This window comes from Sceloporus occidentalis, unplaced genomic scaffold, assembly GCF_023333645.1.
Source record: "Sceloporus occidentalis isolate IW3139 unplaced genomic scaffold, rSceOcc1.0.p SCAF_3, whole genome shotgun sequence".
Classification (NCBI taxonomy): domain Eukaryota; kingdom Metazoa; phylum Chordata; class Lepidosauria; order Squamata; family Phrynosomatidae; genus Sceloporus; species Sceloporus occidentalis.
In genome coordinates this window covers 138339490-138364329 of record NW_028316983.1, presented here as the reverse complement: position 1 = coordinate 138364329, position 24840 = coordinate 138339490, and the positions used below count along the sequence as shown (strand labels likewise).

The 24840-nt window shown below is 40.0% G+C and overlaps 1 protein-coding gene across 1 annotated transcript in view; it reads left to right on the top strand.

The window, feature by feature from the left end:
• Positions 1 to 24840, top strand: part of LOC149316874 (gamma-aminobutyric acid type B receptor subunit 2-like) — a 360242-nt gene that overhangs the window by 208511 nt on the left and 126891 nt on the right. The window contains exons 9-12 of the mRNA XM_089516428.1: positions 11065 to 11145; positions 14492 to 14642; positions 17529 to 17661; positions 23876 to 23983. Coding sequence (XP_089372554.1) covers positions 11065 to 11145; positions 14492 to 14642; positions 17529 to 17661; positions 23876 to 23983 — 473 coding nt within the window. The remainder of the gene's footprint in view (positions 1 to 11064; positions 11146 to 14491; positions 14643 to 17528; positions 17662 to 23875; positions 23984 to 24840) is intronic.

Here is a 24840-nt window from a genome sequence, read left to right as displayed (position 1 = left end):
AAACACTTAAGTCAGTGGGAGGCTAGAGGGATAGTTCTGAGGGAAAAGAAACCTCAAAGGCAGGAGAAGAATCATGTGTAACCCAGTTGTCACAATATATTTGGGGCCAACTGGTGGGATCTGAAACACCCAGTGTGGTGGGATCTGAGAGGCCCAGAGTGAGGGGATCTGAAAGATCTAGTGTGGGAGATCTGAGAAATCCAGTGTCACAGTAATACAATATATCTCACTATAGCAGGAAGAGCGATTGGGTGAGTTCAGTCTGCATTCTTGTCCTCTCAGTATAATTCTTTATCAGTAAACTGGATTTAGACTGGATAGCCCTTCAGAGATGGTAGACGTAGCAAATAGATCAGGATCTACTGCTAGATATCCTGGTGATTTGTAGTAGACCAGCAGCTGTTTCCTACTCCTGTCATGTAACAACAGTGACCATTAAAAGCTGCTTTTGACTTCTAAATGGGGTGTTGAAATCAAGATAATAGGAAGGAAGAAATAGCTTTGTGTGAATAGACTGTCATGTGAACTGCGAATTGCAGTTTTGGTACTACAGACACATTTCTGTCCTAGGCATGTGTCCTGAAGTATCTTCTGAAATTCTATCTCTGGTTTCTTGAGCCACTGTTTTGCATGTTGACTCTTGTTGGTAAATAGTGAAGTTCTGGTAGACTTAAGGTGCATCTACACTGTAGAAATAATGGAGTTTGACACCACCTTAAGTGTTGTAGCACCATCCTATGGAATACTGGGATTTATAGTTTTACAAGGTCTTTAGCCTTCTCTGCCAAAGAGTGGTGGTCCCTCACAAAATTACAAATCCGGGGATTCTGCAGGATGGAGCCACATGGCAATTAAACTGCATTACTTTTACAGTGTAGATGCACTCTCAGTAAGCTTAAAGTCTGCTCACCCCAAAATGCAAGACAGGTTCAAACTGGGAATATCTGTCCTTAAAGTAGGACACATAAGCACTCTATTCAGTCCTAAGAATATTCAGCTAGTTATGATGAGCTTCCATCAAAGCCAAAAAAATGAACAAAATTCTACTTCTCAAATTTTAATCAGCTTGGCAAAGAATCCTTTCCTTACATTATATAATACATCATACTTGCAAGTTAACATCCTGGCATTTTCTGACAGGATAGGATGATGATCAAAATTAAATCTTTGTGGCTTTAGGCAATTAGCTTTACTATTGGGTACAGAGTTCTCCAAACAGTAAGCATTTGCTGAATTATCATTTAAAAAAAATTCTCTATGCTACAAATGTAAGCTGCAGGGAGAAGACAGGATGTTTTACTTCACTGTTTTTATTTGTGTGGTTACTCAGTTCCACGTTAGTATTTACCCATCCTGAGAACTACAGATATATCCAGTCCCATTACAGATGTGAAAGGCAAAACAGGGTATGTTCTCAGGATGCTCCATATAGCCAGGAATAAAAAGCTGTTATTCCCATTTCAAAGCTCAAAGCAAATTAATTGTAGAAACACAAACTGAGCTTTAGAGGTGTAAGAATGCCAGTTCACATCACTGGTCAAGCTAGCATTTATGCCAGCTTTTCCCATTTGGCTGACCTCCAGGTCTGTTGTACTACTAGCCCTACTATATCCAGCCAGCACTGGCCATGACTAACAGGGATTGTGAGAGTTGTAGTACAGCTGCATCTTCTACCTGGAGATGCCAGAAATTGAACAGGATATGGTTTGTTTGGTTTTTTTGTGGGATTTTCGGGCTATGTGGCCATGTTCCAGAAAATTTTCTTCCTGATGTTTTGCCAGCATCTGTGGCTGGCATCTTCAGATAATGCTTGCCTGGAAAAATTGGGTCTATATATACTGTGTGAGCCTGGGAATGCAGGAGTGATTTGCATGTGTCTTGTTCTGTGCTGATGGCCGGCCTCAGGCTGGGAGGCTAATGCAAAAGAGGATTAATGTCTACTAATTGGTGGTCATTATCTGCTGGGAAAGCCCCTGACTGAATGGTTTCCCATTTGCATTTGCTGAGTCCTTATTTTGCTATTCCTCAGGACTGGTAGCCAAATTTTGTTCACTTTAAGGGTTACCATCTCATCAAACCCTAGGAATCCCTAACCAATGTTAACTTCAGTATGTTAAAAGCAGTGCTCATGGTTCCACTAACACTGTAATGAAAATGTTTTCAAGTTGAATGAAATAGAGATGTTCCGTATTTTACTGGGTTATCTAATTTTTATTACTTGCATCAGTATGCAAAGAGATCTTGTAACACATTGGTAACTAAGTGAAAGATGTTGTAGACTTGGCCAGATGCATCATATATTCAAAATGTAAAATTATGCAGTGGCATGTAATGCAGTGGCCTTAAATGGGGCCTTACTACATGGTGGTAGCTTTATTAGGGGTCCCACTACCAACCATTTGTGGATCCATGCCACTGTTAAAGAGGCCAGAACAAGGGTCTCCAGCTTTTTCCTCCACATGGACCACATTTGGTGTCATCTTAGAAATTGTACATACTGTACTTGTGTATAGACACAGATAAATGCATACACAGTTTCCCCATATGCTCTCCCCTAGCCATCTCCACGGAGTTCATTTTTTAACTGCTATTACCCGAAGCAGTCAAAGCACCATTATAGAAGTGAGAGACCAACTGGGATGTTGGGAAAGGTAGATAGGGTCCTGTCAGCTACTAAGAATGCAGAGGGAGCAGCGAATGGCTGCATAAGGCCTGGGCTAGAAGCTAAAGGGGTTGGGAAACAGGGCTGGAAAATATGCATCCTTCCAGTTGTAGTTTAACTTCAAGTCCCTGTCTAAGGATGAGGAACTGTAGAAGCTACAGCTCAACAAGAGAACTGCATGATTCCTACCATCAGCCTAAATCCAATCGCTCGTCCTACTAGAGTAGATCCATTGAATCATTAGGATTTATATTAATCTTGACTTACTATTTAGCAGTAGATTCATTAGATCTAGTCTAGATGGGATTAATAATTGGATATAGCCCAAAAAGTGGAATATTGGGGGTAGGGCATGTAGGTGAGGGATCATAGGATCTGATACATGCAACTCTCCCCTCCTGCCTGTTAACATAAGTGCTGGAAAGAAGCCACTTTGTTCCTGATTTTTACATATTGTAAATTCCTTAATCCAGTTGGCTAGAGCCAGAAATAGTTCTGCAATGGAATGCTTCTGCCTGCTGCTGCTCATCCATCAAACACCCTCTCATAACTAATCCTTTTGATCACAAGAATCTTCTCTTCTAAATCCGTCATCTGCACTTATTTAATCTTTGATGCCGGTGGGAAATCAACAATGGCTAAGTTGCAGTTGGAGGGGGTGGGGAATAGCTAATTTTATTTACAGATGAAAGAGTTCTATCATGTAGAGCTACTGAATTGTGGAAACACAACAGAGATGTGATCTGATTAAGACAACTCCATAATTTTATGTCTCCTGCATGTCTTCCCATTTCTATTCATAGAGTTGTTTTAAAGTGTTTTTAAAGCTTCAACATTCATATTTACTATCCATATTTATTTATTTATGTACAAGGTGCTAGGCTAGTTTATGCTATTGATTAACTTTGTTCTCCCATCAGTGGTACAGATTGCATTTCATATCCTTGTGTAGTAGATCTTATTTTCTGCAAGATTTTTAGAGGACCACATAAAAAGTCCTGTGAGCATTGCATTAACTGTCTTGTAGAGCTATGTAAGGTAGATCAGTGTGGTTTTTAGAGAACTCTTGAGTAGAAGGCTGAGCATTTATGCTCCAAAACAAACCCAGAAGAGTAGTTGTTTCTGTCTGGTGTGTTAGTTTATGAGCAAGCTATTTGGATCTAAGTATATCAGCCTAGTTTCATGGGACTCCTGTTATGAAATACACAACAGCTTAGCGATGAGAACAAGGTTCATAACTCAGCAGTACTCTGGAATGGAGAATGACTTCAGAAGCCAAAAGAAACTGCAATGTGCAGGGAGATGGGGACGCAGATCCTCTCTGCCACTGTGATGGAGCTGTTGACTAAAGTATCTCTTTTTTAGGTGGGAAATGAACATGTTTGGCAGCTAATACAGCTACTTTCCAGGAGGATCCATGTTTTTCTACCCATAACCTGACTTTGCTCTAAACCAGTGGTCCCCAAACTGTGCCCTTTAAGAGATTTTGGACTTCAGCTCCCAGAAATCTCAACCATGTTGGCCAGTAGTGTGGTATTTTGGTAGCTGAAGTACAAAATCCCTTAAAGAACACAGTTTGGGGATCACTATTCTAAACTAAGCAAATTTGGGGTAAATCCTAGTGTTTCTGGAAACCCCTGAAGTGACCTTAGGTTCCTTTGCCACATGGACAGCTGGATCAGGTCTGTTTCTGCTTGATCTAGTTATCCACATGCCAAGAGCCTGAGCAATGCAGGGAAAGGAGATGGCATGTTTTGGGAGCCACTGTTGCTGCCTCCTTGTGGGTAGAGGTTCCATGGAAAGCCTGCCTGGTGTGCCACTACTTCTATTGAGGACAGAAATGGGCGCCCAGACTCCTTGTTGATCACATGTCCAGGAGGCTATCTCTAATGTCAGCAGAAGCAATGGCACATCAAGCAGACTTTACATGGTGCTCCTGCCTGTGAGGAAGCAGCAGTAGAGACTCTGAAAACAGAGGACAGGCCAGTGTAATCAATGCGGTGTCAGTGCAGCTGCCCCATGTGCACGATGGTGCACATGCATTCAACCCATCTTGGGCCAGTCTGGTGTATAATGCTCCAGACTGGTTCTGAATTAAGAGGCTGGTGAGATGCATCATGTTTCTCATTTGAAAAAAATGAAGTGTTTCTTTGGTTCTTTTCATGGGCATCCAAATATCATCTTCCTTAGTTATAGATTGGTGAAAAGAGGGAAGGTATTGCATCTTTCAAAGATGTAAGGAAAGATCTTGCTATCAAAAGCAATTTCTGTAACAGAAAAGATACCACATTTTAGCAGCTACATAGGAATCCTAAAGGGGGAGCCAATGGACTGGGGCTTTACTATTTGAGGTTTCTACTTCCAACAAAGGTAAAGCATTTTTTAAAAGAAAATTGGGGCTACATTTGGTATGTTTTACCAAAACAGGTACCTAATTTTTTTCTAATGCAAAAGCATAGAAGCTCCTCTTGAGAGATTCAATGTTCTCTGCCTAACAAAGGGACCTCACAAGGAATGGAGGCATCTTGGATCTAAGAGGAAGCACCTTTTTGTATTGCTAATGGCATTCAGTTTTATCTCTGATTCTGGAATGCTTTCTTCCCAGTGCCACATGGCCAGAAGCAGTAGAGGCCTGCCTGCTTAGATATTTTTCCATACCATCTCAACACAGAACAACACAACAACAACATGTTGACAAAATGCAGGCCTGTCATTATCATCATCATTAAAAAAATTTTTTGTGCTTTTTAACACCTTTACCTCATGAAGAAGCCAGTGGAGCTTCAAAAGCTTGCATTATGTACTTTGTGCATTTTGGTTGGTTGACTAAATATGTCATTATTTTGTGGATTTTGGATGTAATTTTAGTTTGCTATATGGCCAACACAGCTACTGCTGAATATGTTTCCTAGAAGAAACATATTCAGACACCTGACAGCTTTGTCATAGAGCAGGAAATATTTGCAGTCATTTTTCCCTATTATCTCTCACCTGTCCAACAGAGATAGACAGAAAACAATGAAAGGTGATAACATCAGTACTGCTGAGGAAAAGTGCAGTTTTACAGTGTGTTGAAGCAGTTAAGTTTCAACTAGTATACCATGATATATCGAGAGCCTTACAAGTGCTTTTCTTCCATTAATACCTGTTCAGTTGCTAAACAAACACAAAAAGAACCTTGTTGTAGGCCTACAGATTATTAATTTTCTGACTCTTTCAATTCTCAGGTTGACAGATTTATGAACAGTGATTATTACTTTCTAGGATTGCTGTGGCCCATCCTTCCAGTACTAAAAATCTGAATGTTTTTGTGGAAAATGTGTTATACATAGCAGCCATTCCCATGTTTGTGGGAAATGTATTATATACAGATAGTTGTGGGAACTATCCTGGGATGGGAACCCATATTCCCTATTCCACAGCCCTCTGCGTACACAGTGATTCCAGGGGCAAGGCTACCTGCCCCTTTCATCTGACTCCTTGGAGCACTGGGTGGACTTTTTCCATGGTGTTTATCACACTATACTCTTATAGTGCTACTATTCCACTTTAACTGCTCTAGCTGCCTCCTGTTGCATTCTGGGATTGGCAGTTTTAAGGAGGAGTATTTAGAATTCTCAGGCAGAGAAGTTCTAAACTTCAGAACTTCTGCCTGAGAATTCTAAATACCCCTCCTTAAAACTGCCAATCCCAGAATGCAACAGGAGGCAGCTAGAGCAGTTAAAGTGGAATAGTAGCACTATAAGAGTATAGTGTGATAAACACCCATGTAACATTTCAACTAACTTGGATGGAATTGGAGGAACTCTCCCCCCCCCCCCCAGTAGCCTTACATACAAACCCAACTTGCTTTCCCTTTGTCTTCCCAGAATGAAGAAAAGCAAAGGGCAGCAGTGCTTTTATTGCCAAACTTTGCAAGCATTGGCTGAATGCCTTCTTCTCCACCTCACTCACTCGCCATCATTGGGAAGGATGAGCAGCTGGGCTGGAATTCCCATGTCATCTTTGATCAGTCACTGGAAACTGCTCACATATTCTGTCCCCCCTCCATAATGTACCTTTCCAATGGAAAAAGAAACAGGAAGTGGGGACACTTTTGAAGGGACAATAGCTTATGGGAAGAGGAACATTCCTTTATTCCCCATAGGTTGGATCTTGACTTTTTCCAGGATAGATTAGATCAATGGACCAGTGCCCCTCCCTATCCTATTAAAACAGTGATTTCTCTACAGTGGCTTTCTGTTCCTTGTCAGAGGGGTGGGAATTCTTGAGTATATACAGTGGACCCTTGTTATACTCTGGAGTTTGGTTCCAAGATCCCCCATGTATGAAAAAAATCTGTGTATGCTCAAGTCCCATTAAATAGTTTGATATTTGAAATTTATACTTTTTTTTGAATGTTTTCAAACCATGTATGCTTGAATCCCTGTATAAAAAAATCTGTGTATAAGAAGGGCTGACTGTATTCTTTATTGAAATACTGCAGGTTGGAAATATAAATATCTGATAATTTCCCATTATTTGGCTGAACTTTAGAAATTATCAGAAAATTATTGGCTAACTAAATGGTATACCTTTCTTCACAGTTGAGTTGCCCCATACCAATCATTTTGGTTGTATTTTTCTGTACTGTTTCTATCTTTATAATATTGTGTGTATTCTAAGTATGGTCACACCTTAGATCTATATAATGATTTATACAATGGCACAACAACAGATAAAACCAACAGTTAAAATACAGTACTATAAAATAAAGAAGTTGGGGCGTCTCCAGTGGGACTTCAGAGGCTACAGAAGTGAGATCTGGGGGTTGCATGTGTGAGGCAGTTGCATCCAACCTACCCTCCCAACATTTCACAGATACATCTACAGAAAAAGAGATTCCACCTAAACATTAGGAAGAATTTCCTGACAGTAAGAGCAGTTCAACAGTGGAAGACACTGCCTTGGAGACTAGTGGAGTCTCCTTCTTTGGAGGTTTTTAATGGAGGCTGGATGGCAATCTTTTGGGGGGTGCTTTGATAGTGTATTCCTGCATGGCAGAAGGGGGTTGGACTTGGGTCTCTTCCAACTCTAGGATTCTGTGATATCCGCTGCTTTATATTTTACCCTTTTCTAATGATCCCTACCATGGAATTTACCTTTTCACTGCTTCTGTAGACCTATTAAAAACAAAAATAAATTGTTTTAATTAAATGCCTTGAATTTCTGCAAGTATAACAATGGCAACAAAGTTAACATCTTCCCTGAAATCTCAAGTTCATTTTCTGAGTCAGTCACTAGCAACTCAGATTCCATCAATGTATGGCTACATTTTGCAGCACTTTTCATTTACTTATATTGAACTATATTTGCCATTTGTTGTCCACTCACACATTCATAATGCGGGCCCAATGGTGCATAATACTCAAATCTATGAGCAATGAAAGCAAAGCTCGGTTGACAGCCTACTCCACATGAAAGACAGGGGGAGCGCTACTGTGTTAATCCTCTTAGATCTCTCAGTGACTTTTGATATTATTAATCATGGTATCCTATTGGACCAGCTCTGTGGATTGGGAGTAGGAGGCACTGTGCTACAGTGGTCTTACTCCTATCCACAGAACCAGTTCCAGAGATGGTATTGGGGATTCCTGTTCAGTCCTATGTCTATTAAGCTCTGGCATGTTGTAGGTTTCCATTGTATCTTCCATGCTTTCACTATCTATATGAAGCCACTGGGTGGCTTGGGGTTGGGTACCATCATGACACTTAGGACAGTCAGCTCTACATCTTGTTATCATACTCAGTTGGGTTTGTGTGGGTGATGGATTAGTGCCTGGCTGCTATAATGGTAGTGTGAGGGGCAATAAGCTGATTCATGGGGGAAAAATAGAGGCTTTTTTGATTGTTGCTTCTCAGATATGGGAATTAGGTAAGCTACCAGCCCCAAATGGGGCTGCTCACCACTGAGGAAGCAGGAATATTCCAAGATCCAGGTGGCTCAGAGTGCTTAAGACCAATGTGCTTTGGATGTTCGGTCAGGTACCACCATTTATAGACAGGGATAGTCTAGCCACAGTAGTCTGTGTGTTGATAACTTCCCGATTAGACTACAGCAATGAGTTCTACATGGGACTAGCCTTGATGCTGACTTGGAAGCTGCACCTAGCACAAAGTGCAGTGGTTAGATTTGTCACTGGATCATTGCATAGAAAGCTGTTTCAACTGTCTTGATTGTAGTTTTAAAGGTTTTTTTTTTTTTTACTGTTTTCATATTTTATTATATGCTGCCCCCAGGTACCATGTTATTTGATGGGATATAAATATTTAAATTAATTGACCAAGCAATAAATATGGTTGATTTATTTCTGCACATTAGTCACCAAATCTCAAAAGCATTTCTCCTCAGCTCTGCCAGTAAAAATACAATCATAATAAAACGAGTAACAGCTACTTTCTGTCCTGTCATGACACCAACATCTGCTGCCTGAGGTAGTTTTCTCATTCTGCTTAATGGTAGGGCTGGCCCTGGAAAGAGCTTCACGTTCAGCAGCTTCCAAAAATGAAGGGAATGTGCACATTAGAAGGGATGGAATCTGTCATGTTTTATAGTCCTGCTGCCAGAAACATTTGGCTCTAATTTCTTCCATCGAAATAGCTGGTATTCAGCAGTGCTTACTTTGGGCCATATTGTGATATTTCTATTAAAATGAAGAAATGCTTTTCAGACTGACTTTCCCTATCATGCATATTTTTAACACACAAACTAATGTGATCACAGTATGATGCTCCAGTATGAAGCTGCAAGTTTTCCCTCAATCCTCAGTTAATGCTAAAGAGAATAAGTACTCCACTGCAGTAAGAACTGCCCCTTTCTCCTGTGTCATGATTGACAGTTTTGACATTTTTATCTAGTTATTGGCACACTGAAAGAATTTTGTTTAGTCTTGATATGCTTTTTTTAAAAAAAGAAAAAAAACTCATATTCTTCACTCTTCTGGCCAAAGAAGTCTCACTGATATCTTTTAGCTCTGCTTATCAGTTGTCTGACAGGTAGGAACTATTGTTTTATCCATTTTTATCTTGCATAATTTATCTCCCTTTGTAGTGTTATTAATAGGTTATCCCATATATATATATATATATATATTAAGCAAAGCGATTGAAGATGCAGTAACTTATGCTAAAGTCCCAGTTTTATAATCCTGAGTTAGAATTCATAACACTGCAGATAGATAGGACATTTGCAGATGTTGCTATGTGCCCTTTGAAAGGCTGTCTTCCTCACTGCTGTCTGCTCATGGTTCAGAACAATTCTAGTACCTTTTCCCTGCAGCATTAGTATGACATCACCATTCTTCTCCTTCCTCCCCACCCTTTATCAGGATTGGATCATCCTGTGCCGGTGCAGAAGTGAAACAGGGCCCCTCTCAAAATAAGATAGTTTCTTTGCAGTCCCAGGTATAGAGAATCATATATCAGTTTGGTGTGGGGAAGACACTTTTACACCCCTACCTGAAAAATCACCCTTTGAAATTCCAGGACTTAGCAAAAGTTGGGAATCAAGAGGTTGAGCAAATATAAAGTAAGGGCCTGAACAGACAGGCCAAAATAAAGTTGCTTTGGGTCTCTTTGGGAGGTATGCTGTTTAAATGACACATGCATCTTAAGAGGCCAGAAGCTGCGCCAAAGCTGCGCTCCTGTCCTTAGGACTTGAGTGTGGCTTTGGCATTGCTTTTGGACTCTTAGGATGCATGCATAATTTAAACAGCATACTTCCAAAGTGACCTGAAGCAGCTTTATATTGGCCTGTCTGTTTGGGCCCTAATTCATCTCATTGTATGGTAAGGAGATGTCTGGGGTTCACATGGAATGCAAAAGACAGGAGCTCCTGTGTTTATCCCTGTCTTGGGGAGGAAAGCATAACGGCACTGGGTGCTGAAACACAGCTATGCTAAAATCCTGGATTTCTCCATTGTATTTTAGTGCAGGGTTGTTGTTTTTTTGCTTATGACCTGGAGGAGGAAAAAATGGAATAATTTAAAGGAAATGGATATTATGTTTGAGTCTCATAATTAAGTTTATGGTAGAGGGAATATCTATTTTTTCCTTCTTAGAAAAGAGGGAAACTACCATTCTTGAGAGGCTCTGCTTTATGGGAGTCAAAATTGGAGTAATTTTAGACAAATTGGGTTCCAAAATGTTTTGCTCTGTAACAACTGTACAGTATAAAAATAGTGATGTTTTACAGTCTAGCCACAACTCAAGCTCCATTTAATTTCTCTGAGTCATTTCATATGTTACCTTAACTGTAAAGATGACTGTAAGGATGGCAACAATGGAAAGTTAATATAGTAGCTAATGGAAATGAGGAACATGTGAACTGACATAAACAGTCCGATTTGTTTGTTTCCCTGCAGACAAAAAAGAAGTGAAGGTGGGAGAATTTAATGCTATACTTGATTCACTGGAAATCATCAACAACTCCATCAGATTCCAGGGTAAGACAGAAATACAAAAGAAAGCACAGGAATGGTATTATAGATTTCTGTATAATTTTTAGGTCACATGTAATACAACATGTAGAGATGTTTCAATATTCCCACTGGAGAAACTGACTGAAATAATCCACTGATTTGGCTTACATTCTGTCTCATTTCAAGCAAAGTTCCATCCACCCCAATGTTTCCCAGTGTTACAATTCAAAGTGAAACATGAACAGAAAGATGTTATTGAGATTGCCTCCCCCTCAAACACACACTTGCAGTAGTTGCCCTTTGGATGTAAGCTGTCTCCTACAAGCACTTAAAGGGCTCTTCCTTGTTCTCCTCCTCTTCTTCCTCCCCCTGTAGTCTTTTCTAGTCTCTCCCTGAGGTCCAGAGCATGGTCTATTCATCTGAACTAGCATCAACTCCTGATATAAAGGCCCTGGTTATCCTGTGACTTTAAAAGCAAAGAGTTCCATATCCTTTGTACAGGAAGTGGAGTTTTCTAGGGCCCTCCCAATCATAACTTTAACTGAACCTTTTCCTCTAGTAGGTGGTTGAGACACTGAAATGCCAGCCGTACAGTAGCTTTGTGAATTGTCTGCCACCCAAAAACTGTCCCCCAATTCACTACAATTGCATATTTGCATTTTTGTAGTGGAAGCAAGCAGCAGTGGGGGACCATTTCCCCAGGTGCATCAGCTGTTCCTTTCCCAGGAGTCTGTGCATTTTTGCAGGTTCTGGGAAAGAGTGGGAAGGCCATCTGGTTGAGAGTGACAGAACCCAGCTTGGTTTGGAAGCTTCACTCCAGTCTGCTCTTGGTGCATAAAACCCAGCTTCCTGGAGCGCTCGTGTGTGTTGAAGGGATGTGTGTGTCTCAGACATCTCCTGGGCTCCTTCCCATCCTCCTTTCCTTATTTTTGGATTAAGTTTGGTTGCACTTGAGGGGGTATGTTGTGTAATACATTACAAACAATTTATTTTTGTTGAAAATCTGGCACTTTGGCATGGGAGCAGATCTAACTTGCAGGGGATAGTGTCTGTGTGCCTGTCTGATGTAGTGCAGGAGTCTTCTTAAGAAACCTTGGGAATGTAAGCAACCAGGGTTACACCCAGCTCACAGATCCAGCAGGTAACCCCATAGTGGCAACCACCCATGTATAATCCAAAGTCTATCATAGTCTCTCAGCAAGTGGACTTAGGAAACTGATTTCCCTCAGCCATCAGGCAGGTAACAACTATCCCCCCCTCTCATACACACACACTCACACACTCAAGCATGCACACTTACTTGTTTGTGATGGTTCTTGGTTCAGGGTACAACTAATGTATTGTAGTGCAATCCTAAAGTGTATTTACTCAGAGGTGAATTGGTTTCCTGTCAAGTATGCATAAGACCACAGCTTCAGTTTCCATCCATTTGTTTTCATACACTTCTACTGCTCATTCAGAAATGTCACTCTAGGAAGGAGACAGAAACTCAAAGAATGGTGATTCTTGCATTTCCATTTAACATTGTTTTCAAATGGTAGTTCTTTCACAAAGACAAGAAGAAAACAGGGACAAGGTCTCAGAAAAGATCAAGAAATAGAGGCTCTTCCATAGTAAAGAAGAGGAGGCTGGAGTGTGTGAATTAAATACAATCTCTCTTTCCCTTGGGTAACATTTTGAGAACACCAGTCAAGTACTTTCTCACTATACAATGTTAGTTCTATTACTGTTTTCTACTTTAACTGCCTTGCTTCCATCCTATAGCATCCTGGGATTTGCAGTTTAGGGAGGGGCTCTTAGAATTCTCAGTGAGAAAGCTCTTAGTGGCCTGTTACAGACAGCCAAAATAAAGCTGCTTCGAGTCACAGTGGAGGTATGGTGTTTCAATGATGCATGCATCCTAAGAGTCCAGAAGCCACACCAAAGCCATGCTCCAGTCCTTAGAGCGTGGCTTTGGTGCGACTTCTGGACTCTTAGGATGCATGCATCATTGAAACACCATACCTCCACTGTGACTCGAAGCAGCTTTATTTTGGCTGTCTGTAACAGGCCAAACTACAAACCCCAGGATTCCACGGACTGTTGCCATGGCAGTTAAAGTGGGATACAGCACTATAACTGTGTAGTGTGAAAGGGCTCCAGGGGTAAGGCTGTGCTTCTACCCCAAGCAAAGATGCATTGCCCTCCAGCATCTCTACTTGTAACCTCACTGCTGCCAAACAGCAATGCTGATTTTCTCCATGCAGACAGTCCTCACCATTTTGTAGATGTCTGAGTAAATACCTGTAGTCGTGGTGTTTTTGTTTTGATTGATGTGACTGATACCAGACCAATGATCAGTAGTCCAGTGTTTCTGACAATTGCATACTATCTAGAGTTTGGATGTCTACAGCTTCTTCAACCATATCAGCACAGCACTATGAGAAGGAACTGTTGTGTCTATTCAATAAAGAATAGCATATCTAGTGTTGAAATATGGCATTTCACAGTCTGGCCCTATTGTCAGGAAATGACACTCTACTGCTGTTCAGTAAATGAGGTGATATAGTGTACAGTTTTATTTGAATAAATACAATAACTATTTAAATTATGCCTTTTACCGAAGGAGATATCTATGAGCCTTGGCACTTGTCCATCTCTAAATGGATAAAGAATGAAATGTACTGTATACATGTGCTTAGGCTATTCAAAATATGTAGAAATACATTTCCAAGTTTAGTCACTGGCATCGCAAGATGCTCATAGATAGGCTTTTCCTGTATATAAATAGAATACAACCAAAGCTGTGCTGCTATTATTTATACTGCTTTATTAAACTCATTTTACATAAAGGATTTCAGGGAAAGATTGGCCATCAAGGAAAGGCAGGGTTATGACTGCAAGAATGAAAACTCCTGTACATTCAATAGTTGTGTAGAAGAAGGAATTTCCTCATGTGCTGCTTGTTATCTGGTTGCATGACAAGTAACACCTGCTGAAGTTCTCTACTCTGCACAACTGTTAAAGGTACAAGAGCCCTCCCCAGGTTTCATTCCTGGTTTTCTAAAAAAAGTCTCTTCTGAGCCTTAAATAGCCTAAAGGGGACCAAAACATGAGCCAAAAATTTGAGGAGGAGAGGGCTCTTGATACTATCAAAAACATTAATGGGGCCACACTTTTTCTGTGAGTGAGCTAGGCAGTAGTCAAAGTACTGAGGCACCCTTAGTCTTGGTCCAGTATAGACTAGCTCCTTGTAACTTATGCCTGTGAAAGACAAAAGTTTTGACAATAAAAATAAATGTAAAGGAGTAATGTGGCTGTAAATTCATTTTTGTTGGTTTATTTCTCGCAAGGATACTGCATTTATATTCTTTTCTTTCTGACACTTTAGGAATAGAACCGCCAAAGGACAGAACAATTGTCCAGCCACAGCTTCGCAAGATCTCTCTTCCTCTCTACAGTATTCTTTCAGCACTCACTATCCTGGGAATGATCATGGCTAGTGCGTTTTTGTTCTTTAACATCAAAAACCGAAATCAGAAGTAAGTCAAGTGATAAACTTTAGATCAGGATGGGGCACCTTTTTCTGGGGCCAGAGGTAACATGGGCAGGACCACCACCATCAGAGAAAGTTAAAGGTCTCACAAAACAACACATCTATAATTCCATAGCATTGACCATGTCAGTTAAAGCAGTGTCAAACTGCATTAATTCTGCAGTACAGATGCATCCCAAATAGGACATGGAATTAGTCTGAGGGTTGAAGTTTGTCTTACTTCATTTAGGTGGCTTCATTTTGGCTGTTCCCACTCACTACTCCTTTCCCATGAATTAGTGTGATTAGCACTAAAGAGACCATGTGGTGGTGATCTATAAAGGCAGTGGGCATGAGCCAGTCAAAAGGACCCCCCCCCTTCTAGGTTTATAGTGGTATCTATCTCTTTAGGAAAAGGGGGTCTACTCTTGCTCAACTTAGAGGGACTTATTTGTAGGTAAACATGTATGGAAATGGTCTGCATGTTACTTTCAGCAGAAGAATTAGTTGTTGTTGTGCACATTCAAGTCATTTCTGACTTATGCTGACCCTAAGGTGAACCTGTCATGGGGTTTTCTTGGCAAGTTTCTTCAGAGGGGGTTTGCCAATGCCATCCTCTGAAGCTGAGAGAGTGTGACTTGCCCAGGGTCACCCAGTGGACTTACATGGCTGAGTCAAACCCTGGTCTCCAGAGTCACAGTCCAATGCTAAAACCACTACACAAAGCTGGCTCTCTGAGAAGAATTAGGCACATATTTAGTTGTTCCTATTGAAACCAGTGTCTTGAAGGTGCTTAACTGTGGCTGGATCATACCTAATATTTTTAAAAATAATATTCTGCTTAATTGATGTTACTGTATAATATCTTTGTGTTGGAACATTTTATTAAATCCTTTTATTCTGTTAGATCAAAATTAGTGTTTTCCACTGTGTATTATTAGCATAATCCCCAGCTAATTAAACCACTGTGTAATGTAAGGAGTTGCTTTAGTACAGAGATCAAAGACATTTAGCCATAATAATGCTCATCTAAACTTATTTATAAAGCAAGCACATAGATTTGCATATTTCTACAATTTGCACAGAAAGCTGCTTCTCTGATCCTGCTTGAAGATGTTTCAGTCTTAGGATATTTCCTTACAGAGCCATTTGCAAGTGTTGTTGTGCTGAAATGGCACACCCATCACTTAAAGGCCATATAGAGACAGTCAAGCCCCCTCCCATAATGGTGCCAGATCCTGTCTGATCTTGTGAGCTAAGCAGGGTCAGTCCTGGTTAGTACTTGGATGGGATACTGCCAAAGAATACCAAGTGCTATATAATTCAGAAGAAAGAACTTAGAGTATTCCTTGTCTAAGAAAACCCTGTGAAATTTATGGGGTCATCATAAAATGATAAGTGACTTGAAGGTGTGTGTGCGCACACACAATGAACTCTCATTTTGTATCCCTATACTTTTTGTGAGTGTGGATCAGTACATGTGTTGCTGTGTTTACCCAGCAGTCCTTTCCTTGTTTCAGTCATTTTTCTCCTAGTGGCCATACTTAAAATCTTGAGGTATGAACTGCTTTGAGGTTGTTTTTTTAAAAAAGGTATATATTTTTTAAAGTAGCAGAAACATCATTTCAGGTCATTGATATATCTAGCGAGGCATGTATATTCATGTATTCTTTTCCCAATCATGCTTTTGCTCTTCTAGTTCTCTTTTACCAGACAGCTAGGATGGGGTTGAACTACTTGGATAATAAGCGAGTAGGTGAGGGGACCTCTGGCCTTCTAGGTGTTGTAGGGTTACAACATTTATCATCCCTGACCACCAGATTTGTTGGCTAAGGCTGATGGGAGTTGGACATCTAACAGCTTTTGGAAGGCCACAGTTACCCTCCCTGCCTTAGACAAATGTGTACGCCAATATGAATTTAATAGGCCTTTTTATGTTGAGCTGCCATTCTTGTGAAATTCTCAGGAAAACCCTGCCTAGTTCTCTTGGGTAGATAGAAAAGTACAAAAGAAACCTGTAACAACTTTGAATCCAAATGGAAAGCATTTCTAGCATTTATTTTTGTGGATCCACTCCATTAGATGTGTGGATGGCCTCCATGAAAGTTTATGCTAGAACTTTCTTCTTGGGTTTTTTTTAATGATATTGAAATATCTATATTTGAAGTGAAAACACAGTTAAATCAATTATAGTAAAACACCATTAAAATTTAAAAAGTGTAATATCATTTAGAAACATAACAAAGTTAAAAATACAACACACACATCCCTTTAAAAAAAATCTCCCTCCAACCAATTAGTCATTAAATGCTTATCTGAATAATAAGATCCTTGCTTGCTGGCAAAAGGAGAGCAGAGAGGGGGCCAACCTAACCTCCTGTGGAAGGTAATTTCACAGCCTAGGGGCAGCCACCTATAGCAGTGTCTCCAGGGTCCTCACCAAATGGGCCTGTGACTGGTGGTTGGGTGGAAAGAAAGCCCTCTTCTAAAGATCTTAAATTCAAGCAGGCTCAGGCATTCCTTGTTAGCCTTAAAGGTGCTATTGGATTCCTTTATGTCTTTTATACACTAAAATAGACTAATATGGCTTCCACTTTGAACACTGTAGAAAAAGAATATTTAAAAAAAATGCTGTTCTTTCAGTTGTTCTGGCTCAAATAATGCCAGTTTCCTCATTTAATTGTAGCCCTTTGGTTTTATATGATTCCATAGACAACAATATTCTGTATGTTTAGTGTGACTTGCCTTGAGTTCCAAAGTACTTCTTTTCAGGCCCTTTCAGCACTTCTCCCCTACTGGTGCTTGACTTGTGAAAGAGCTGCTATCTCATTTGGAATTACTAATTTTATTATTGTTGTTATTGCTGTTCATTATGACTATCTTCTCTTCCCAGGTTAATAAAGATGTCCAGTCCTTACATGAACAACCTCATTATTCTTGGAGGGATGCTCTCCTATGCATCTATATTCCTTTTTGGCCTTGATGGATCTTTTGTCTCCGACAAAACATTTGAGACCCTTTGTACTGTAAGTACCTATGAAACATTTTAACAGAGACAGATTTTTATGATTTGCATTAACAGGAGTCATTCCCTGTATTGTGCTCTGGTTTTCTGTACTTTTATCTGAAGCTATTTGGGCTTTTGATGTGTGAAACAGTAAATTTAATTTGAAGAAATGTGGATCACTTGTATCGGGTTTCAGAGACAGATCAGCTTTATAATAATTTTGAATTGCAATGTGCTCTTGAAAGAGGGAAGTCTTTCTTCAAGAAACCATGTCTATGCTGCAGGAGTGTACCTTATTTCAGTCCATTCACATATCTGTTCATATTGTGGAATTCAAAGGTATAGCCGTGTTAGTCTCTAGAATATGTAGAGAGATCTTCTAGCACCTTTGAGACTAACTGAAATAAAGAAGTTGGCAGCATGAGCTTTCATAGATTTAGGGCCCAAACAGATGGCCCTGAAGGGGCAGCTTCAAGCCTCCCCTTAGAAAGCCAGATTGGGACTGCGGCAACCACATGCTGCAGCCCTGATCCAGCTTTTTGCTGGCTCAAAAAGAAGTGGGGTTGTAGCCATGTGTCATCTAGATTCCTTGCCAAGATGACTGGGGTGAAGGAGGAGGACATTTTATTTGGCCTGTACAGACTGGGCCCTGGTTTACTTGCTAGTTTTAAAAAGCCTCTTCACATCCTAAAACACCCTGGGAGGCAAGAGCATGGCAAAATTGTCCCCCTCCAGAGACAGATGACTTGAAAATTGGAAGTTCTTATGAGCCTCAAAAATTGGGGTCATGTGTTGCCTGCACTTTCCCCATGCCTGCTGCAGACCAACCTAAAAAGAGAGAGCGGGCAGCTGGAAATTCTAGTCATACTTTTATTTAAGACAATGTAAAATAACAAAGCAGTAAGCTAGCTTTTGATTTTCATAGAGTTCATCTTTGGTAGCTTAAGAGGGAGCCACATGAAATGTTTTACAAACTAATTAGATTGTGTCCAGTACATAAGATCTTATATTATTCCAAAGCATGCCTAGACAAAGAAGCACTGTTTGGTCTTCCTTTGATAATGCACAAGTTACCGTAGCACTTATTTGAACCTGTCTATTGCACTGTTCAGAACCCACACACCCAATTTAAAAAATAATATGATGGTAATGATATTAGCACAACTGTAAATTCTGAAATAGCATACTAGGTATAGCATTAATAGAAGCAAAAGTGGACAGTAAAACTTGGTGGTTGGAAGGCATGGTTTATCTCTCTGCACCCACCGTCCCCTGGGGGACCTAGGACATTACCACAGGAACTGAATGTTTGAGATCGTTTAATTGGAAGGGTTGACATGGCTGTAGATGTGCTTCAGGAGTGCTTGTAAATGATAAATATAAAAAGAATTTCCTGGAAGACCATAACAGATCATAAGCCATACATACTCAAGAACAATGAAAGGTGGTCAAGATGAGACTAGAGGAAGGAAGCCATAAGTGATAACAGAAAGGATGAGACATGAAAAGACTGCCTGAACATTCAGAATTTTTGGTCACATCTTACTTTGCTGGCATATATCACTGAGGAATCCATGACTTTGGTGTACCTATGTGCCATTAGAGTCTTTGAAAAGTATGTGAAAGAAACCTATTATGTGCAGAGTTAAAAGGTTAGCACAGTTGAAGTGCCAAGAAATGGTAAGTATCCAAATGCCAAAATAGAGCAATTAATGCCCTCAGTGGCCTTAACTATACAGTGTGACATCAGATTGCAAAAGGAACAGAGAGCTGTACAGATTTAAAAGAGGACACCTACCTAACAATCAGGAGAAAATGGAAATGTTAAAAGGTGGTAAGTATACTTAAAACCGTGGGAGGGGATGAGAAATTAGAAATCCTGTACTTTTAAACTGATTTTTATTTAATCAGCCATGAACTTTAAATGTGATGTCCAGTGAATTAATGGATGTTGGAATTTTGACTATTTTATATACATATTAGCTACTGAGGTCAGGAATTGCCAATCTGCATTCTCCTGGCAGATTTTGCCTTTAAGCTTTTTTTTAACCTTAACCTTTAATTTGGCACTTCAGTGAGGATTCCACTCTGACATTCACACACATACTATAAATTGCATTTGGTGTGCATCTTTTTGTGAAATAAAGTTGGTTAAGACTTCAAACATTTCATCCTGTTGTTGTTCTTTTCATCAAAAGTAGTCTTTATAGCTAATATGGTAGCAGTCCTTATGGCAATCCTGTTTACTTTGTTCCTTCTGCAGTGGGCTCTTAGCATCTGCTGAGGTTTGGTTTCAGGACCAAAGTCTGTGATTGCCCAAGTCCCATTATATACAATGGGATAGAAAAATGGAGTCCCATATATAAAATGGCAAAATCAAGGTTTGCAAGTGTTTTCAAGCTGGCAACAGTTGAATCGGTGGATGCAGAATCCGTGAATATGGATGGCCAACTGTACCTGTTTTGTGCAACACTATGGTTGCAGTTCTTTACCATCCTACCCATACATAAATCACAATAAATTCAATGGGATTTATTTTTAATAAACTTGTGTCACATTGCATGGAGTGTATCTGCACTGCACAGTTGTTGTAATGTTATGACATTGTAACTGTAGGCTTCATTTTATAGCCTCCTGGGATTTTTGGTTTGGTAAAGTACTTAGAATGCTCTGCTAGAGAGCTCTGGTGGCCTTCCCTGAACTATACTGCTAGAATGCTCTGTCACAGGATCCGCTGTATTTCACAGACTAAATCCACATCAACAAAACAATCCAGATCCAGTGTGCAGTATTTTGTACAAATTTACCCTGTTTACACCACACTGACTCACTGCAGCCTTTACTAATCCAAATCCTTAACTGAATGAAGATTACTGTCTATGGAACAAGCTCCTTCTTCTTTGTGAAACATTTAACTGGGTGCTCCTTCTCTTCCCCTTCTCACCTGGCTCCTCCTTTTCAAATGCTTCTGATGGGCAAGATGTTTCAGAATCAGAGAAAGCAACCCCTGGGCTTTGATGTGAGATGGGGGTGAGCAGAGAAAGAGGAAAAACTGGCCCATTCCTGGGTTCCCCCAATTCGGCTGGAATTCCTGCTGTCCACATAGCCTGCTCCCAAGGCGGGCCAAACATCAATAAGCAGTCAGCACCACATGGTGTCAAGCCCCCCCCCCCCAGCTTGATTATTTTTACCCACTGCCCCCCCCCCCATTCACACACACCATTGTATGAACACACTGCTTGTGACTGCAAATTACCTCCATTGTCATTTTATTTTTGAGCCACCTTAATTCCCTTTATGGAAGAAAAGTGACAAACAAACAAACAAACTGACAAGTGGTATAGAGGAGCCAAGGCTAACAGGATCAAAACCCCAGGACACTTTGATTAGCAGGACCTATGCCATCATCTGCCATCCCTCTTTGATTTCCCTGTTCCCTCTGAGTTCAGTTTTGAATCCACATAGTAATTAGAAGGAACACTGGTTCCCAGCAATTATACATTGTTGTAAACTATCCTTGTTGTAGTGCAAAGTGTTTGGTGATGGCTTTAGCTGGGAGGGATGAAAACTGCTAGAAATTGTGTTAGATCAACTAAGCTCCTAGCAGTTTTGGAGTCTATACAGAGGACTTGTTATAGGTAGGGTTGCCATACCTATATGGTATGGCTGGCAGGTTTTGGTCAGGTTTTACCCAACTTCTAGTCATGCCACCCAGTGCCTTCTTGGACCAAGCCTTTATTTTTTAAAAAATGTAAATAAAGGCAGGAAAAGTTTTGTGAAATTGTTCTATGGGAAATAAACCCACCTTGACTTTCAGATACAGGGGAGGCAAGAGTGCCTGGTGGGATGGTAGAAACAGTGGGGTGCAAGAAGCATGAAAGGTGCAGATAGAAAAGATGCAAAGTGAGATGAGAGAAGGAGTACCAGGAAAGGAAGAGTAAGCATCAGAGTAGTATAAGCAAGGGAGAACAGCTATGTGGAGGCATGAGGAGGGTAAAGGGAGTGAACAGCAGGGAGAGACAGTGAGTAGTGCCAATGTTACAGTGTAAAAAGCAAAATAAAGGCATCAAGAAGGAATGAGGTAAAGTAAGAGAGGAATAGCTGGGAAGCAAAGTGAGCAGTGTGAGTGGTAGAATGCAAGAAGCAAGGGAGAACATTGCAAGGGCATGAGGTAAAGCGAGAGAGGGAGATGTCTGGAAATGGAGTGAGCTGTGCCAGCAGCCTTGTGTAAAAAGATGGTATGAATATCAGTTGGTGAGATCCAGCACTTCAAAATTCACCACTATACCACTGGTTACAGCAGCTGGGTCAAGGAAATGGGATGAATAAGAAACAAGAAAAAAGCTTCAGCATTTCTGGATTGAAACATGGGATTTTTAATTTGTGTCAAAAACATGGCAATGAATGACAAGAATCCACATGCAGAACCTGAAATCCAGTATTTTAACAAGTTTAAGTGGCTGAATCTCATTGCAGATGTTAACTGATGCAAGATTACATCCTCAGGGTAAGAAAATTATTGGTAAATATAAAACTATATGAGAAGATTCCAGAATCAGCTCTTTGCCTAAAATAACAGAAGCCTCAGTTTGCCTTTAAGTACATGCAGTTCATTGTAATTAATAACCAGTGGCCCCAGATGGAGAAATCCAGTTCTGTTTGCATTAAAAACCACATTGGTCCACTTCCGTGTCCTATCAGTGGACTTCATAATAAGAAATTCATGCAGTGAAATTTACCAAATCATTCATTGCCTTGTCTTTGCTATGTTTTGGAATGGCCAATATACTGCTAATGTTCATCCCTGTTCTTTGTTTTCTTTAATTTAAATAATAATGGGTTGGAATTCTGTATTTAGGAATTTTGGATTCCATATTCAGTATACAAAATAAGAGATTGAAAACTAGGCATCATAATGCAGATGGAAGATGTACATATAGAGTAGCATTTGCCATTCTGTGCACAACAACTCACCTGGGAATACAGTGGAACTACATTTGAATAAATAAATAAATACACATAGAAAGTTTGTAAGGTTAAATTTTATCTCTATCATTAGACTTCCCAGTTTCTTCATTTTAAAAAATTGTTTTGTACTGGATTGATTTCCTGATTGCTACAGTCATTTCAAACACAAAGAAGAGAAACAAAATTTGGCCTCTTTCTGTCAAGATACTAGTGGCTGTACTTTTCAGTTCAGCAGACTATTTTATTCTATGTTGTAATTACAGGAGGTTGGGTCAAATTGAAAGAGAAGAAAAATGATGTGATTTTAAAGGCTAGAGTGAAAAATACATCATCTGAGCTGAAAAGATCTCTGTCTGTGTTTTGAGCTGTGTAAATTTATTCCCCTCCTCAGGATTCAAGAATTTGCTTTTATTAACCCAATTAAGATGATGTTTATGTTCAACTCTTAATGTTTATCGCTAATGTTTGTCTGATGCCTTGTTTTTCTTCTTAGAACAATAGGGTTGCCTGTGGTAATGTGCCTGGTGAAAAATGGAGCACAAAAACTGCAGCATAAATGCTAATGATGCAGATTTTTTTTTAACTGCATCATCAACATTGCCAGCTGAACACTCTGTCCCACATCTAAAATTGCTGGGACAAAAAGCAGACAATTTTTCATTCTTCCAATTTCTGCCCTTCCTTTTCTACCTTATTGTCCAAGGTGCATCCCTTCTTTTATAGGATCATTCCTTTCCTACATTTTATATCATCTTCTTAAAGGCTTTTCATTTACAAATCCTACTGAAATAAATAGAAGTGAAGAGTGTAATTTTGTCCTTCAGTTATTTTCATATGCATGGAATTCTGAGTGCTTTGCTGAATTGCCAGCCAGTTTTCTATAAAAACACATGTGCACATCCACTATTTCCCATTTGGGTTTATAGCTATTTAGTTCATGTCAGGTTGAGATGCATATATTTATGAAATCTTGGACTTTACTCAAAGAAAGAGCTGATTTAACTCATATTTTGGGTTTGTGTGTCTGCTGGTTAAAAACATAAATTTGCTTGATATAAGCATATAAGAAACAAAAGAAGCTGGAAGAATTACATTTTAGGATTATAGTTGCCAGAATCCTGCAGTCAACAATGGACCATTGGCCTTGCTGGTTGGGGGATTCTGGAAGTTTTCCAAATCAGTAACCTTTTGAGCCTCTGAAGAAAAGTTAGTTTCATTCTTTAGCTTAACTCATGTACCCAAACTGTATCTTTTATTGGCTTCAGGTCCGGACATGGATACTTACAGTGGGCTACACAACTGCATTTGGGGCAATGTTTGCAAAAACGTGGAGAGTCCATGCAATTTTCAAAAATGTAAAAATGAAGAAAAAGGTAAGTCTTAAAACCAAATCCTATTAATACATATCTGCCCCCCTCCCATCACTCACCCTTCCGTTTCTTGAAGATAGCAAGGTAGTACTGGATATTAGTTAAAGCAGAAGTTTTCTCCATCTTTCTGGTTACGACACCCATCTTTACAAAAGCTGCTTAGACAGTAGGCTGTTTCAGCACACATCAAAGCCAAAACTATAAAGAATTCTGATTTACTATTCAGGAGCAGCATGCTGTGCATGCAGCCTGAGACAGCTAAATGAACCAGAAATTGAAAGTTTGGTGTTATGTCTAAGCTAGAGGAGCTAGTTTATTGCTCCTGCAAAAGTCAGGAATCAGGGAGTGAGCATGAACCTTAGTTTTCAATTCTGTCATGTCAGAGGAGCAATAAACCAGTATGTACCAGTGAGTTTGTATTACTTTGTGAGTTTTCCACTTGATGGAGGAACCAAGTGGGTGTGGAAGGTGCACCACACTGCTCATGAGCATTAAACCAGAACCTTCTACACTTCTGTTGTATTGTTATATGTGAACATAGACTCCTGTCAGAGTTTCGATTTGTGCATGGGGGGGGGGGGAATCTGTTGCTTCAGCCATGACCTAGTAGATATTACTCTAATTAAAGACATTTGGGGGTGGCATCCATGAAACATTATGTGTTTGCTTTCCTCTCTTCAGGTTGATAGGGTGAAGCTGGCTATGATGGACAGCATTGTAAGATAGAAGCATTGAGTTTGGATGGGATGTGCAGTTCTGATAGATTCTGGATGTTAAATAATATGTTCTGCCAATGTGGGTGTGATGTGTGACTGATGTTGTGTAGTTTTGTCCTGGGCATGTTGCCATTGTCCTCATTT